A 15,118-nucleotide genomic window follows, 5' to 3' on the forward strand; every position below is an offset into this window, starting at 1 on the left:
CCAAGACCCGCTTGCTTCCTCCCTCCCCACCCATGTGTCCCCCAAATCCCCGTTAGGGCTGAGTGTGACTTGACGTGTATGTGGGAAGGCGATGCAGAAGGCTGATTTTTACACATCTACCTCTTATTTCCTTTTGTGTGCGGGCATCTCCGTGTGCATGTTTGAAACAGATCTGAGCAGCTCCGTATTTCGACTCCACAGATACGTGAATCTCCGGGTGCTTGATTTTTGAAAACTAGGACGTAGCACTTTGCAGAAGAAAAATCAGTCTATTCACTATTATTTATGTGATTGCTGATCTGCTAGACGGATATAGAAAAGCACCAAGAATTATAATAATTTATGGAGCAGAGCGCTGGTTTACAAACATATTTCTCAGCCTGAGCCTTGTAGGTTTCTTCGCATCTTGGGCCTCACTGGGCGCTTTGGGAATGGAGAGGGTTCAGAATCTGAAGACCAGCCGGGCGAACTGACTGCCTTCATATCTAAAATTAAAGGAATAAGTGAGCAGCTATTTGTGGCAGACAGGACGTGGTCCAGTAAGTAGTGCTCTTCATCATTCTGAAATAAAAGTACATAATTGGAAAATGAAGCGGCAGCGACTGCTGGGGGGGTGCGGGCGAGGAATTAGAAAGTGTAATTTAAAATCATGTAGTCATAATTCAAAATGGGCCCAGCTAAAAGGTTTTTAAGTGGCAAATGCTTTAAAGTCACTCGTGGTTGATCCTTTTTCAAGGACTATGGTCTGATTTTCATATTTGTGGATTCCTTCATTGACTCAGCCCGTCAGCTCACTCACTTGGCTGCTGAGGCCAGGGCGGGCCGGTCTTTCTTTCGTCGGAAATGCCCGGCTGATGAAGAAGGGGTCAAACACGAGGCCTGTCATCTTAGGGACATGTGGGACTGGCTCTGATTTTTTTTCCCACTGGACTATTTGTTCTTTTCCCTTTTCTTTGAGTTCTCTGTTTATTTTTTACCATTTATGACATTTTCAAGTGTCGACTCATCAATTGCATGTTTTCAGGCTCAAGCAAAACATGGAAAAACAATATCATTTTAAAGTGATTTTGAGCTTGTATGGAAGCCTGGCTTGCGAAAGAATTATTCCCAAACCCCCACACCTTGAGACTTTTCTGTTAAATATTATTTCTCCTGCGTTTTGCTTAGAGGGGACTACTGAGGAGGGGTTAGCGTGGTTTTTGGGTGACATTTCGCCACATTGCAACTAAGTTCTCAACAAAAGCCTCCGTGAGCAGCGCCTTCCGCGGAGCTGCCTTTCTCTCAGCTCTGCTCTGGGTGGCGGCCGGGGACAACCGCCTGCACGCTGGGCTGGCCAGGTGGAGCGGCTGGGGCTGCCGGCTGCCCCCACTCACAGTTAAAGGAGGAGAGGAGGAGTTGGAGAAGAGATGCGGCTGCAGTCCTGGAGAGAGCCTGCCAGGCATCGGGCTCGGTCGGAAGGCCTGCCGCTGGAAGCTGTCGGGACAGGGGTTTCTCTGTGGCTTCTGTTACTAGACAGTTGTCCCCGTGCAGTCAGTGATTGTCATCTGAGTTTTGGACTCAGGACAACACGTTGTCCTAGCCTCACAGTTACAGCTACAAACATGACAATGACAGGAAGAGAAAGACGGGGTGCCTTTTGGGGGTGGCTGCCTCAATGGGGGGGTTGGCTTTGATTACGGTCACCTTTCCCCTTTATGACATTTTTGACTGTTGAAATGGGGGGACTTTTTTTTTTTTTTTTAATACAATCCAACCTGTATTTATTTATTTATTTATTTATTTTAAAGATTTTATTTTTTCCTTTTTCTCCCCAAAGCCCCCCGGTACATAGTTGTATCTTCTTTGTTGTGGGTCCTTCTAGTTGTGGCATGTGGGACGCTGCCTCAGCGTGGTTTGATGAGCAGTGCCATGTCCACGCCCAGGATTTGAACCAACGAAACACTGGGCCGCCTGCAGCAGAGCGCGCGAACTTAACCACTCGGCCACGGGGCCAGCCCCTGAAATGGGGGGACTTTTGAGAGCCAGAGAGGATGTTGGTTGTAATGACAGCAGGCGTTAACTGGGACTGTCCCGGGCCCACCCTGGCTTTGAATAGCCCGTACTGGGTGGACGTGGGTGCCTCATGCTGCCTGGCAAAGGCCATCTCTCTGGCCGGCAGATCAGCAGCACGTGGCAGTGCAGACGCTCGTGGATTTCCCTGTGTGTCTGGTGGACGTATTTGCGCTCCTGGAACGACCCAGGTCTCACTTTTGCAAAAATCCACCTGCTGTTGAGATGCTGCGTGTCAGCCAAGGCCCTGTCAGCCCCTCCTCCCTGGCACGTGCTGGCTGGCCACAGAGTTTGGTGGGGCCTTCCTCTCGGAGACGACCCTCTCCTCAACACCCTTGTCACAGGCTTCTGAGCGGCGCTGGTATCTGTCTGGCTGCTCCTGCTGGGCCCCAAGCCCTCTGAGGGTCAGTTTCACATCTGAGTCATTTGGGTCCCAGAACAGGGTCTGCTCTGGGGTGGGGGCAGTGGATGTTTCAGGCTGACCGGTGCTTTGCGGTGCCCTGCTAGGGGGTGGTGAGGAGTTTGTCCAGGAAAACTAGTCAGGGGCAGGTCGTCCTGGTGGGTCCGATCACAGCACCCTGAGAAGTGAAATGACCGGTCACTCACCCTGTCACGGGCTGGAGGGAAGGGGCCTGGAGCCCTGGCTTCCAGGCGGGGAGGAGGGGCCCTTGATTATCTGAAAGTCTCTGCTCCATCAGAACTTCCTAAGCGCATTGGAAGAGGCATTTAGTGAGCACCTGCTGTGTACTGGGCCCCGGCCAGGTGCCTTGCAGGTCCCATGTACTGTTGTCATCCCAGTGGCTCTGGGAGGGCGGTTTTAGCATCCTCATGTTTAGAGATGAAAAACCCGAAATCCAAGGAGGGAGGCTGAAGCCGCTTTTGACTCCTGGTGTGAGACTTGAGGGCCGTGCAGTTTCTCTCTCTCCCTCGTTCATTCGTTCATGGATGTTTTATTCTCTGGCTTCTTGTTCAGCTCAGAGACGGGATGAGACTCTGCTGGGAGGCTTGGCAGGAGAAGCCCTGGGGAGTGTGGGCAGAGGTGCCGGATGCAGCCTGGGGAGGGTGGGGGAATAGGTGTGCATGCACAGAGGAGGGGGTGGTGCAGAGCCTTCCAGGCAGAGGGAACAGCATGTGTGAAGGCTCAGAGGCAGGACTCCCGGTGTGCCAGGGAAACCCAGAGTGGCGAGCTTGGCTGGAGTGGTGAGAGGGAGGCTGAGGGCCGGGTGGGCCTCCTGAGCTGGTCTAGGGAGCAAGGCTTCCCACGGGGCAGCAGGATGCTCCTGACTTGTGCATCCCCACGTGTGAGAGCGGATGGCTTGGTCAGAAGCGCATTTTAGGACACTTGTCCTGGAGGCTGGTGTGGCGTGTGGCCTTGACGATGCAGCAGGAGGAGGCCAGCCAAGGTGGTGGGCACGGTCAGAGAGATGGGCCTGGAGCTGGCCTCTGTCCTAGACAAGAGCTTTCCGGACAGTCGGTCCCGGAGAGCTGCGTGCTGCTTGGTGCCCCAACCGGTGTCCACCTTCCTCTGCGAGAGCCCTGGCCTGACTCAGCTCAGTGCCCGAGGACTGACAGAGAAGAGCCTGTGAGGGGAAATGGAAAGAGAAACCACCTTGTGAAAGAAGACGACTTTTGAAAAGGGAGCCCTGAAAAATAGACTTTTTCAACAAGAACTTTTCAACCCTCCCGATCTGGGCCAACTGGGCCTTCGTGGAGGGGCAGGCACAGGCTAGTTCATCCCATCTGTTACCGCGCGGTGGGCCCAATGAGGAGGTGGAAGCACAGAGAGGTTAAGTGACTTGCCCAGGGTCCCCACAGCTAAGCAGCACCGGAGACCGAATTTGAACCCCACTTCCTCTGATCTCTTCTTCAGGCTTTTCTCCATCGCAGAAGTGTACCAGTGGCCAAGTGCAATAACAGTAAAAGTGAGATGTTTGCTTATTGATGCTACCTCTGCCCCAGGGCCTTTGCACTTGCCGTTCCCTCTGCCTTGGTTCTCTTTCCCTGGATTTGGGCATGGCTGGCTCCCTCTCAGCATTCACATTTGAGGTGACGTCACCTCTTCAGACACCCCTTTCTTAATCACTCGGTTTTAAAGTAACCATCCTCCTCCCCCCCATTGTTCCTTGTTGTGTTACCCTGTTCTGTCTTCTTCCAGGTACATATTAGTATCTGAAAGTATCTTTCTATCTATTTATGTTTTGCTTCGTTGCCCGCAGTTCCTTGAGGGGTGCGACCTGTTTATTTCTTTGCTGTTCTTTCTGGGACCTGGGACAGTGATGGCATGTGGGGCCGTAGTAAATGCTTGTGGAAGGAGGAAGTGCATGAATCCATTCATTCCACCTTCCTCTTTGTAGTTCCATTTCCTTCCCACCCGCTAGCACAGAGGAGGCACCTGTGGGCCGGCCAGGATGTGGGACTTGCTCAAGGTCACTCTGCTGGCCGGAGAGCCAGGACGGAAGTGCAGGCGGTCTCCCCACGCGGGCCCCAGCGGGTTCTGGCACGCCCGCTGCCTGCTGCGTTGCCTGCCTGCTGTGTTGTTTTGTGGACCAGGTGTAAATGTTTCCCAGCTAAAAGCCGTTTGTTTGGGAATCGCTGCCCCCCGCTCCGTGGATCGGCTGCATTCTCCGCACCGTGGCTGACGCTTACTGCGGCTCCATAAATATTAAATGGGTATTAAAAGAAGGCTCCGCGTTCCCAGTTTCCTGATTTCTCCGAGCAGGGCCCCTTGCGAACCCCCTTTATGTGAAATGCAGCGTTTCACTGCAGAGAGCCTCCCGGGAAACCTCGCCGCTGCCTTTTCTAGCTGAGTCCCCTGGTGTAGAGCGGCTCTCCCCCCACTGCGGCCGACTGCAGGGCAGGCAGGCGCCCGTTTCTCGGGGGAGGGATGGGTGGAGGCCCCTGGGACCCTCTTTCACAAGGCCTGTGCCTGGTCTGGCCAGCCTCCTTGCAGGGTTGTGGGGTGGGTAAGGGGGAGAGGGTGGATGCCTCTGCAAACTTCAGCTGAGCCCCCTTGACACCCACCCTATGCCAGGCCTGTGCTGGCCACTAGGGAAGGAGACTGGCAAGACACATGCTCTATCCCTCCCTCCATCCCTGCATCCATCGCTGCCGCCCCCCCCATCCCTACCTCCATCCCTACATCCATCCCTGCATCTCTCCATCCCTGCATCCCTCCATCCATCCCTCTGTCCATACATTCACTAATTCAGTATTCATGAAGTATCTGTGATAGGCCCTGGGGTGATAATAGCTAACATTTACTGGGCACTTACTATGTGCTGGACTCTGTGATAAGCAGTTTATGTGTGTCATCTCATTTAATCTTCGTGACTGTATGAGGTAGCTCCTATTTTTCTCTCCATTTTGCGAATGAAGAAACAGAGCCCCTGGCAGGTTAAGCCACTTGCTCAGGGCTGCAGACCTGGTGGAGGCTGGAGCTGACAGACCTAGGTGAGTGAGGGAGACCCAGGCAATGCCCCCAGGGGACATCCAGGCTCTTCCTGGGACCCTGGAGCAAGGATCCCTGATCAAGCCCTCTCTGAGGAAATTCTGGCTTTGTTGAGGGGTGAAGGGTGAGTCGGCTTTAGCCAGCTGGTGAGGACAAAGTGGTCCACGAGGAAGGAGCCAGAACCCTGAAGCCAGGCTGCCTGCGTCTAGATCTCAGCGCCACCCACTCTCTGTTCTAGGCTGGGTGAGAGGCTTCCCTTCTCCATGACAGACCTTTCTCCTCTGTGGTGCCACCTGTCTCAGAGGGAGGTGGTGAGCCTTAACTAGAAACTTAACTAACTGGAAAACCAAAGTCTTCGATTTCGGTGGCTCTGAACAAGCACACAGCACCTGTTAGCTGAAGGCCTAGGCCCCTAGCACCCGCCAGGCCTGGGCCTGTGTGGCTGGAGTGTGGGCAGGGCCTAGGGGCCATGGGTCCTCATCAGAGGAGCCATGGCAAGGATTTCAAGCAGGGGTGTAATGTGGTCAACTTGCATTTGAGAAAATTCAGGTTCTCCAGCTTTGCTCACACTGGACACCCCTGTGCCACAGATGCCCCGGTACCCGGGCAGCACTTGCTCACAGCGGGCCCTCGATACACAGGTATCAAATTGAACATCACAGTGATTATGACAGTTACAGTGAATATTAGCTGACACTTGGTACCTGCCAGGCACTGTGCTCAGGATTCCCCTTCGTTTAACCTGCGCAGCTGCCCTGGAAAGTGGTGTCACAATTATCAAACTCATTTTCCGGAAGAGAAAGCTGAGGCTCAGAGAGGTTAGAAGTTGGCCTAAGGTCACGTAGCAAGTCAGTACGACATTGGGGCTCAAACTTTTCTTCAGATCCTGGCCTTTGGAGCCCTGGACCTCGGCATCTGCTGCCCGAGGCCTCTCCCAGGGTTACAGACAGGATGGATATGGGCCCCAAGGCCAGGACACCCCGACTCACCCGGCTCAGAGGCCTGGCATGCTGTATCACTGTATCTGCCGGGAGACCCCAGCAGGACAAGGACAGGAGCAAGTGCGTCCTGGAGGGAAAAAGCAGATTTGTCCCCTTGTCTCCCCAAGGAGAGAAGAGAGAGATGAGTTGTGAATCAGGATGCTTTTCTGAGGGGTGGGGGTGGGGAGGAGAAGGATATTGCTATTTATTGCACCTCGTATGGGCATGATTGTCTAGATTTAAAAAAAATTAATAATCCATTTCTCCTTTGCACATAATTAAAATGTTCTCCGGCCTCTAATTTTTGTCATTTTCCCAATCTAATTTGTTTTCTGACTGTGTCGATTCTTCTGTGCGCAAAGCAAAGGGGGTTTTTCTTCGTTGACCGTGACTGGGGTACGACTGTCCAGGACTAGTTTAGGTTATGTTATTTTCTCCTTGGTTAAATGCAGTGCAAATGGAATCATGGAGGGTCTCAATGCCCAGAACCCAAACCAAAGCAAAGCAATCTTCAAGGCCTTTCCTATGTACACAGTTAAAAAAAATAATTGTGGAAAAGAATGAGAAAAATAGGTGGTCCTCGTAAGGAAGCCGTGGCCACCGCATCACGTGTGTGAGCGTGTCGGGGGAGGATGTGGGCTTTCCCAGGGCCCCTGTTTCCAGGATTCCGCATAGCCGAGTTGGAATCAGTTAAAGGGACATTTTATTCCAGTAAACAAATGCAAACCACGCTTTCCAATGAAAGAAAGGAAAAAAAATTGTAGCATTTGCAAGCTGCAATTCTAAGTGGACTCAAGGTTTGACTGGGAACATCAGAATTCCTGACATCCTTATAAGGCACTGGGGGAGGTTTTTTTTTGAAGTAGATTCCCCACCTCCCACTACCCCCTCACGGCCACCCCCTGAGCTGGTTGGTGTATGGCAATCTGTCGGGAAAATCCCTTCTCCCGAGGCTGCTAAAAGATATCTTTAGGCAAAATTGATGTTGAGGAAGGAATCTGCACGGTGCTGTCTCCACCTGCTCGGGCTTGCAGGGGGTGGGGCTGTGTGGGAGTGGGCGTGGGGGGGGGTCTGTGGGAGGGCTGGGGTTGGAGGCGAGTCCTTCCTCTTCCCCAATTCCGAAAAGTAAAACTTACCTGTTTGCAGAATGCCAGCCGTTGTCTTGCCCCATCTCCGGGTCCCCCTGTGGGCCCTGGAGAATTTTGTCAAAGGACAAAAAAAAAAAAAAAAAAAAAAGTGCCAGAAGTATTTAAACACGTTGGACCATGCATGCCTCCGTCCACGGCCTGGTGGGGTTTTTTTGGGGGGCCTCCCCCTCCTCTTCCCTTTTTCTTTTTACCAAAGTATATTCATCAAACTGCTGAGTTGGAAAGATTTGTAATGAGTTTCTGAGCTGTACGACTATGTTTTTTCCCTCTCCCCCCTCCCTCTCTCTCTTTCTAAATCTTCATCTGACATTAAATAAAGCAAATCCCAAACAGATTAACTGTCGCATGGTTCTGCTCCGTCTCCTCAGTCTGTTTCCAGGTCTGGCGCGGGGCCAGGCGGCGGTGGCAGTGGTGGCGCCGGCGGGAGATGCCCGGGCGGCCAGCGGAGGTCCATGTGGCGCGCTAGGTGGGACCCCGGCGTCCTGAAGGCAGAGGCTCTGGCCCTCCTGCCCTGCGGCCTGGGCATGGCCTTCTCGCAGTCCCACGTGATGGCCGCTCGGAGGCACCAGCACAGCCGGCTCATCATCGAGGTGGACGAGTACAGCTCCAACCCCACCCAGGCCTTCACCTTTTACAACATCAACCAGGGCCGCTTCCAGCCACCGCACGTGCAGATGTAAGTGGGCGGCTCGCGGGGGGACCGGCTGGGTGCCAGGTGCGGGCGGTGACGGCTGCCCAGGGTGGGCTCACGGACCAGGGGTGCCTCCTGGCTTCTGGGTCCAACCGTTTCATGCTTGTTGGCTGAAACAATCTGGAATCCCAGGATCACTGAGGATCCGAGTCGGGAGGGACGTGGGAGAAGTTGCAGCGTGATGGCCTGTGGGCCGATTCTGGCCCGGAGTCGTGTTGCATTTGGCCAGGAGAATGTTTTACAAATATTTAAAAATGAGGTGATTGCACATAAAAATCTAGACTTCTGGCTTTGCTTTACAAAACCAAAAGGGCTGGCAACCCCAGGCCCACACGTTCTCATGGCAACATCGGGGCCTGAGTCCCAGCTGCCCCCTCTTGGTGTGTGGGTTGGTGACCCCAGGTCTGATGCACGTTCCTCGTTGTACAGATGGGGAGACTGAGGCCCGGAGAGGGGAAGGGACTTGCTGAGGGCCCCGTGGCGTTAGGACCTGCTCTTGGGCTGGCCGTCTTCCCTTCCCTCTGCCCCTCTCTTTTGCCCAGACCCCCGTGCTTCTGTTGAGAAGGCAGCGATGCTCTCCAGAAGGACTGGGGAGTTCTGCCACCTGCCCCTTGGGGCTGAGGGAAAATACCAGGGTGCCCCAGCAGTGAGGCCATGGCGAGAGCGCAGACTAGGGACCCCTCTGTGCCTGGGGGAACCTTTGGCCTCCCTGGATGTTTCCTGCGGTCTGGAGAGGTACCAGCCATCCAGGGTGGAGGTGGGTAAATTCCTGGCCCTGCCCTGGGTGGCTCCCTGCGTTTCTAGAAGATCCTTCTCCTCCTTTATCCCCCTGCCCCTCCCATCAGCCCTGCACTGCAGGGCTTACCTGTTGAGGAAACAGAGGCCAGGACAGGTGAGGTGACCCACTCAAGCCCAGACAGCTGGTAAGCGCCAGAGAGGACTGGAACGCAGGCCACCTGCCTCCAGTCCAGGGCTCTCTGTGATGTCTGTGGATGAACATGTGTCCACTTGAGAGTGTCCACATGAATCCGCTTCCTCGCTGAAACTTCTCTTGGCCCCTGTGCTGGATCTGGGTCAACGACGAGCCCCTGAGTGTGGGGGGGATTGGCAACTCCCCAGTGACAGCACAGGGAGGTCAGAGCTGTGATGGGGACACTCTGGGGCCGTGGGGCCCAGCACAGGCCCTCCTGGCCACCAGGCTGGGTCAGAGTCCTCGGGAGGGCATAGTCCTGGACTTCCTCTAGGGCCCTAAGCACCATCTCCAGGGAGCAGTGCTAATGTGGGGTCCTAGCGGCTGTCCCTTTGGGGAGACCAGAGAATCTGGCGTGTGGACCCACCTAGAGCAGGAGACGTGGGGGTCTCCAGACCCAGGCCTGGAGGTGGGGGGGGCGGGTCGCTGCCTCTCATTCTGTGTGGTTCCCTCAGGAGCCGTGCTGTGTTGTAAAGGGTGGGTGCAGAGAGGTGATTTGTGGGAGGAGGGGCTCTGGAAGGCAGGCAGGTGCCGGGCCTGGGAGTGGGTCCTGGGTCTGGGAACTGCCTCTTCCTGTGGCGCCTGCTCTGGAAAACGCTTGTTTCCGTGGGGGCCGCGGGGCTGGCGCTGTCGGCAGCTGCCTACTTTACTTTTCGGTAGATTTCTCTTTGGGAAACTGCCTCTCGTTTCCATTTCGGAGTCAGACTGGTGGATCTGGGCGGGATGGAAGGCCCTGGGTCTCGACCACGCTGTTCCTTCGTCTCTGGACCTTGAGGCCTGGCAGGGCTGCTGCAGGGCGGGGGGCCTTCACTGGCTCAGTTTTCTCTTTTGTTGATGGGCTTAGTCCTCCCCGTGTGGAAGTGGCCATGTCTCAGGTCCCTGGATGCTGGGCTGGACTCCTGCCCCGGCAGGAGTGGGCGAGAGCACCGGGCCCTCAGGCAGAGCAGGTGGGTGTGTGTCTGTGCCCCCGTGCACGCCCGTTTGGAGGGGCCCCCCGGGCGCTGTAGGGAATGCCGCGTGGTACCAGGTAGAGCTGTGACCTGCAGCGTCTCAGGACAGAGCTAGGGCAACAGGAAGTCAGGAGGGAGGAGGGCCAAGGGGCTGTGGAGGACCCTCTGGAGAAGAGGACTTCTAGCTGGAGATCCAGAGGAGGAGGAGTGGGGGGCAGCGAGTTGGCAGAGGGCCGGGAAAAGGGGGCATTGGAGAACGGCAGAAACGCCCAGGTGGGCAGAGGTCGCCCCGGGTGGGAGGCCAGGTGGCGTCCTGAGGAACGGCTTGGACTGACGGGATGAGGGGGGGATGGCCCCCGTGGAAGCCAGGAGCATCTGTGGGTCGTTTATCCATCCATTCAGGACGTTTGCTAGCAGTCGCGTGGCACGGCCCGCTGATTGGTTAGGAAAACGGGCTCTGAGCTAGCCTGCCTGGGTTTGAATCCTGCCTCTGCCACTCACTTGTGGAGTGGCTCTTCATGCCGCCGCTTCCCCATCTAGAAGATGCCGCTCTGAGTAATGCTGAGGATTAAATCGGTAAGTCCACGTAACACAGGGCCAGGTCACAAATGTTTGGCGGTGGTAGTACTCGCTGGGCTGAGCTAGGTGCTCAGTGGTGATCAAGACACACCCGCCGCCCCCACCCCGTGCTGAGCTGCCGTGCCCAAGTGGTGGCCGACAGTTAGCACACATGTCATAAGAGTGTGTAGTCGCATATGAGGCTGCTAGCAATAAGTGCTACGGAGAAAAAGCTTAATGGCTTTCTTGTGGTCACTCAGCTGGAGTGAGCAGAGCAGATCCACAGTGGCAGGCCCCACTCCCATCCCTCCCGGCTGGCTGTGCCCTGCCCCCTGCCCCCCACCACTGAGGCCAGGGTTCCGGGCTTCCTTTGCCACTGGGGCTGGGAGGCAGGAGGCAGCTGCGGGTTTGGGCCAGGCCCTGGGAAGAGCATGCACCGAGCCCCGGTTCTGGACTCCTCGTCCAGTGCTCCCTCACTGCCCACCTGGGCCACCCTGGCTTTGAAACACAACTTTGCACAAAGCTCAGTGAAGCCAGGGCTGGACAGCGACTCTGGGAGGCGGGGTGCTGCCTCCCACCCTCCTTCTTTCAGGCTGTGGGGCCGCAAGCGCGGGGGAAGGGTGCGTGAGGCGGCCGTGTGCGGGTTTCCATGGTGAGGAGTCTCCACGAGGGAGGGATGGGAGGATGGAGGCCACTTCCTGACTCGTGATTTACTGCTGCCCTGGGCTTCGTCTCTGGGGTGAGGGAGCGAGGGGGCCTTATTTCATAAATCCACAATTTATATTTAATAACAGCAGCGACAGGCTGAACATGGCCTCCGATGGAGCCCGTGACTCATGCAGCGGCCCCCAGAGACCCTGGTGGTGCCAAGGCTGCCTTTGCCAGAGTTATGAATCTTGGGATCTGGGCCCCCAGATTTTGGGCCCTTAGACCGGAGACCCCTCACTCTGGGGGCCGAGAAACCCTGCGGTGGCCTGGGGAGAGCCCCTCTAGGCATCAGCCCTCCCCCCCCCCCGCCGTCCTGGGTGGGCAGGCGGCCGTGTGGCCAGTGGTCAGCAAGGAGGCAAGTGAAGTGTCTGAGGGACAGGGTTATCCTGGGGGTCTGCCTGGTGGGGGCCTTGGGGGCTGGTGCCAGGCATAGCGTCGCTTCTCTCTGGCCCTTAAAAGGAGTCCTGTTGGTGGAGATGTGAATTATCCCCTTTAAAGACCCTGCTAGCCCGTCAGGCTGTGCGGGGTCCTTGAAGAAGGTAGCAGAGCGGGAGGCGCTGCTGTGTGCCTGTTTGGGCCCTCCCAGCCTGCCAGATGGGTATGCTGACCCCTTCTCTGGATGAAGAGACTGAGGCTTCAGAGGGGACCCCGTGGCCCCTAGCCCTCCCGTGCACTGAGAGGCCTCCAGGAGACAGTGAGGGTGAGCCTTGAGCCCGGGGACGGGGATAAGGGGGCAAGGCAAGAGGCGAGGACTAAACCTTGAACCTTCTGTTCTTCCTCCTGCCTCAGGCCTTTGCACATGCTGTTCCCTCTGCCTCCCTTACTCTTTGCCCTGCTAACACTGACTCATTCTTCAGCTCTCACCCAGATGTCACTTCCTCAGGGAAGCCTTCCCGGACCCCTACCTAGACCAGGTCTGTCCTCCTCCCTGCGCCCCCCCGCCCACACTGTACGTGCTGGCTCATGCTTCAGCCTGTGGGTATACCTACAGTCTCCCTTCCACCAGCACGAGCTGGTCCCTCGAGCCTATCACAGCAGACAGATGGGAAGAAGAAAGAAAGGAGAAGTAGGACGAGGCAGGGAGCACGGCTCAGGAAGAGTGCTGGGATCAAGGAGGGCCTCCTGGGGGTGGCGGCATCCCCTGGGCTTGGAGGACCAGCACAAGCACAGACTGAGGTGGGAAGGAAGGGCCAGCACAGGGATGCAGGAGGGCAGTGTGTGGGGATGCAGGAGGGCAGTGTAGGGGGATGCAGGAGGGCAGTGTTTGGGGATGCAGGAGGGCAGTGTGGGGGATGCAGGAGGGCAGTGTGTGGGGATGCAGGAGGGCAGTGTGTGGGGGATGCAGGAGGGCAGTGTGTGGGGATGCAGCAGGGCAGTGTAGGGGGATGCAGGAGGGCAGTGTGTGGGGATGCAGGAGGGCAGTGTGTGGGGATGCAGGAGGGCAGTGTGGGGGGATGCAGGAGGGCAGTGTGGGGGGGATGCAGGAGGGCAGTGTGTGGGGATGCAGGAGGGCAGTGTGTGGGGGATGCAGGAGGGCAGTGTAGGGGGATGCAGGAGGGCAGTGTGTGGGGATGCAGGAGGGCAGTGTGTGGGGGATGCAGGAGGGCAGTGTAGGGGGATGCAGGAGGGCAGTGTGTGGGGATGCAGGAGGGCAGTGTGGGGGGATGCAGGAGGGCAGTGTGGGGGGCCGCCTCAGAGCCAGTGCTTCCTGTAGAGAGCACTGGCCAGCTATGCGACCCTGAGCCCACCAGTCACTGCCCCTCCTCCTTGCCTCATTTTCCCCATTTCTAAAATGAGATGAAGGGACTCGTGGGCCCTCTTGTCCTAAAACTCCATGGCTGATGCCCAGTCACAGGGGTAGACGTGTTGTTAGAACCTCGCTGACGGGATGAGGCTTTGGACCCCGCAGACCTACAGAGCCCCTGTTTCCCCAGAAGCAGAGATCGTGGGGGATGGCCTCTGCTCCCGATGCCCTGCAGTCTTCGGTGGAGACAGCGGCTCACGGGAGAGAGAGCCTGAGAAGGGGCCGGGGCACAGGAAGTAGGCTGCGGGGAGCATTCACGTTGGGGTTCTGAGCAGTGAGGGTCATGTGAGTTCTCACATCATCTCCGAGAGAGAGAGAGAGAGAGAGAGAGAGAGAGAGAGAGAGAGAGAGAGAGAGAGAAGAGAGAGAGGAGAGAGAGAGGGTCGTCCCTACCTTCCAGAGCTGGACTGGAGGCTGGGAGGGTCCGGAAGATAGCGAGCAGATCGCTGAGCCGGGTGCTGGCCTAGGTCTGGGCCCCAGGGGCTGCCTTCTCTGTTGTGCACCATTCCTGCCGCTGTGACTCCTGTGGCAAGACCCCGCGTTAGGCTGGGGAGAGGGGGGGATGGATGTCAGGTCTCAGAGAGAGCCACAGCCTTCTCTCCGGTCCCTACAGAACGTCACTGGGAAACAACCATTTTGCTTTGTTTTTTTCTTGTCACAAGAAGGTGTGGAAGTTACATACCCCAAGTCCTCTTGTGAAGACCCAGGTTGAACTCTTCTCTTTAACTTAGTAGCTGGGGCCTTGGACATGGGACTAACTTTTCGGGGCCTCAGTCACTTACTCCACAAGGCTGTTGTGGCTCAGGTGTTAGCCAGGGTTTTGCCATTACGAGTGTCAGAAACCCAGTTTAATTGTCTTAAGTATAAAAGAGAGTTTACTGGCTCATGTAATTAGCTGGGAAGTCCAGGTTTGGCTCCTGCTTCAGGCACAGCTGGATCTAGGGGTCAAATGATGCTGCCAAGCCCTCCCCGACTCTTGTATGCTCTCTTTCTCTTTCTCTTTCTCCATATCTTGACTCTTCTTGTTCTTTTCCTCACTTCCAAACACAGGCCGGGTTTCTGGGAGCCCCATGAGGTGGCCTCTGTGGGTGTCCTGTCCACAGCTCTATCCCTGGTGCCTGGCAGGTGCCTGGCATTTAGGAGATGCTCAGTCAGGATTTGTCCAAAGAGTGACTGGATGAAATGAACCAGGGCCTGCAAATAGTCCAGCCTGGTGTGGGTTCTGAAACCAAAAACCAGCTTCAAATTTGAGCTCCACCGGCTTCCACAGCTGAGAACTTGGGCAAGTCAGCCTTTCCTGAGCCTCAGTTTCCTCATCTGCAAAATGGGCCTAGCCACCGTACCCCACCCCGACGGTCATTGCAGCGTGGAGAGAGTGAATGCGTGTGGCATGCTGAGCACCCGGTGGGGTCTTCATCCACGGGCTCATCGATCTCGTTACTGTTATTGCCTCAAGGTTGAGCATTTGTTACGATCCAAACAGCCGGAGGACAGTGCAGAGAGCCGAGTCTTTATTTGTTTCTCTGGGGATTATTAGGTTTGCATCCTCACTGAGCTGAGAAGCCTCGGGGTGGAGGGAAGTAAGAACAGAGTTAATTAAAGAGCTGGGGCTCCGGCAGCAGGCCCAGCCCGATGAGAGCCTGGGAGCTCGCGCTGATCTTGGGGGGCTGACGATGGGGGAGATTGTTGGGACCAGAGGCGGCTCTGCAGCTGGCATCTCGCTCCCTGTCTCTCCCTTCTTTGTCTCTTTGACTTTGTCTCTGTCATCTCGTGGCACGCTCAACCTCAGTGTGTGTGTGGGTGAATGAATGA

General features: G+C 56.2%; 1 protein-coding gene across 6 annotated transcripts in view; it reads left to right on the plus strand.

Moving 5' to 3' along the window:
* Positions 1–15,118, plus strand: part of MPPED1 (metallophosphoesterase domain containing 1) — a 79,818-nt gene that overhangs the window by 5,621 nt on the left and 59,079 nt on the right. For 4 of the 6 annotated variants that reach the window (XM_070600599.1, XM_070600601.1, XM_070600597.1 and 1 more), the window contains one exon: positions 7,994–8,301. In XM_070600599.1, the coding sequence (XP_070456700.1) occupies positions 8,078–8,301 (224 nt within the window). In that variant the 5' untranslated portion in view covers positions 7,994–8,077. Of the gene's footprint in view, positions 1–98; positions 540–7,993; positions 8,302–9,838; positions 10,234–15,118 lie in introns of those variants that run through there. The other 2 variants (XM_070600598.1, XM_070600602.1) reach the window with 2 other exon arrangements.

The sequence above is a fragment of the Equus przewalskii genome, chromosome 29, assembly GCF_037783145.1.
Source record: "Equus przewalskii isolate Varuska chromosome 29, EquPr2, whole genome shotgun sequence".
Taxonomy (NCBI): domain Eukaryota; kingdom Metazoa; phylum Chordata; class Mammalia; order Perissodactyla; family Equidae; genus Equus; species Equus przewalskii.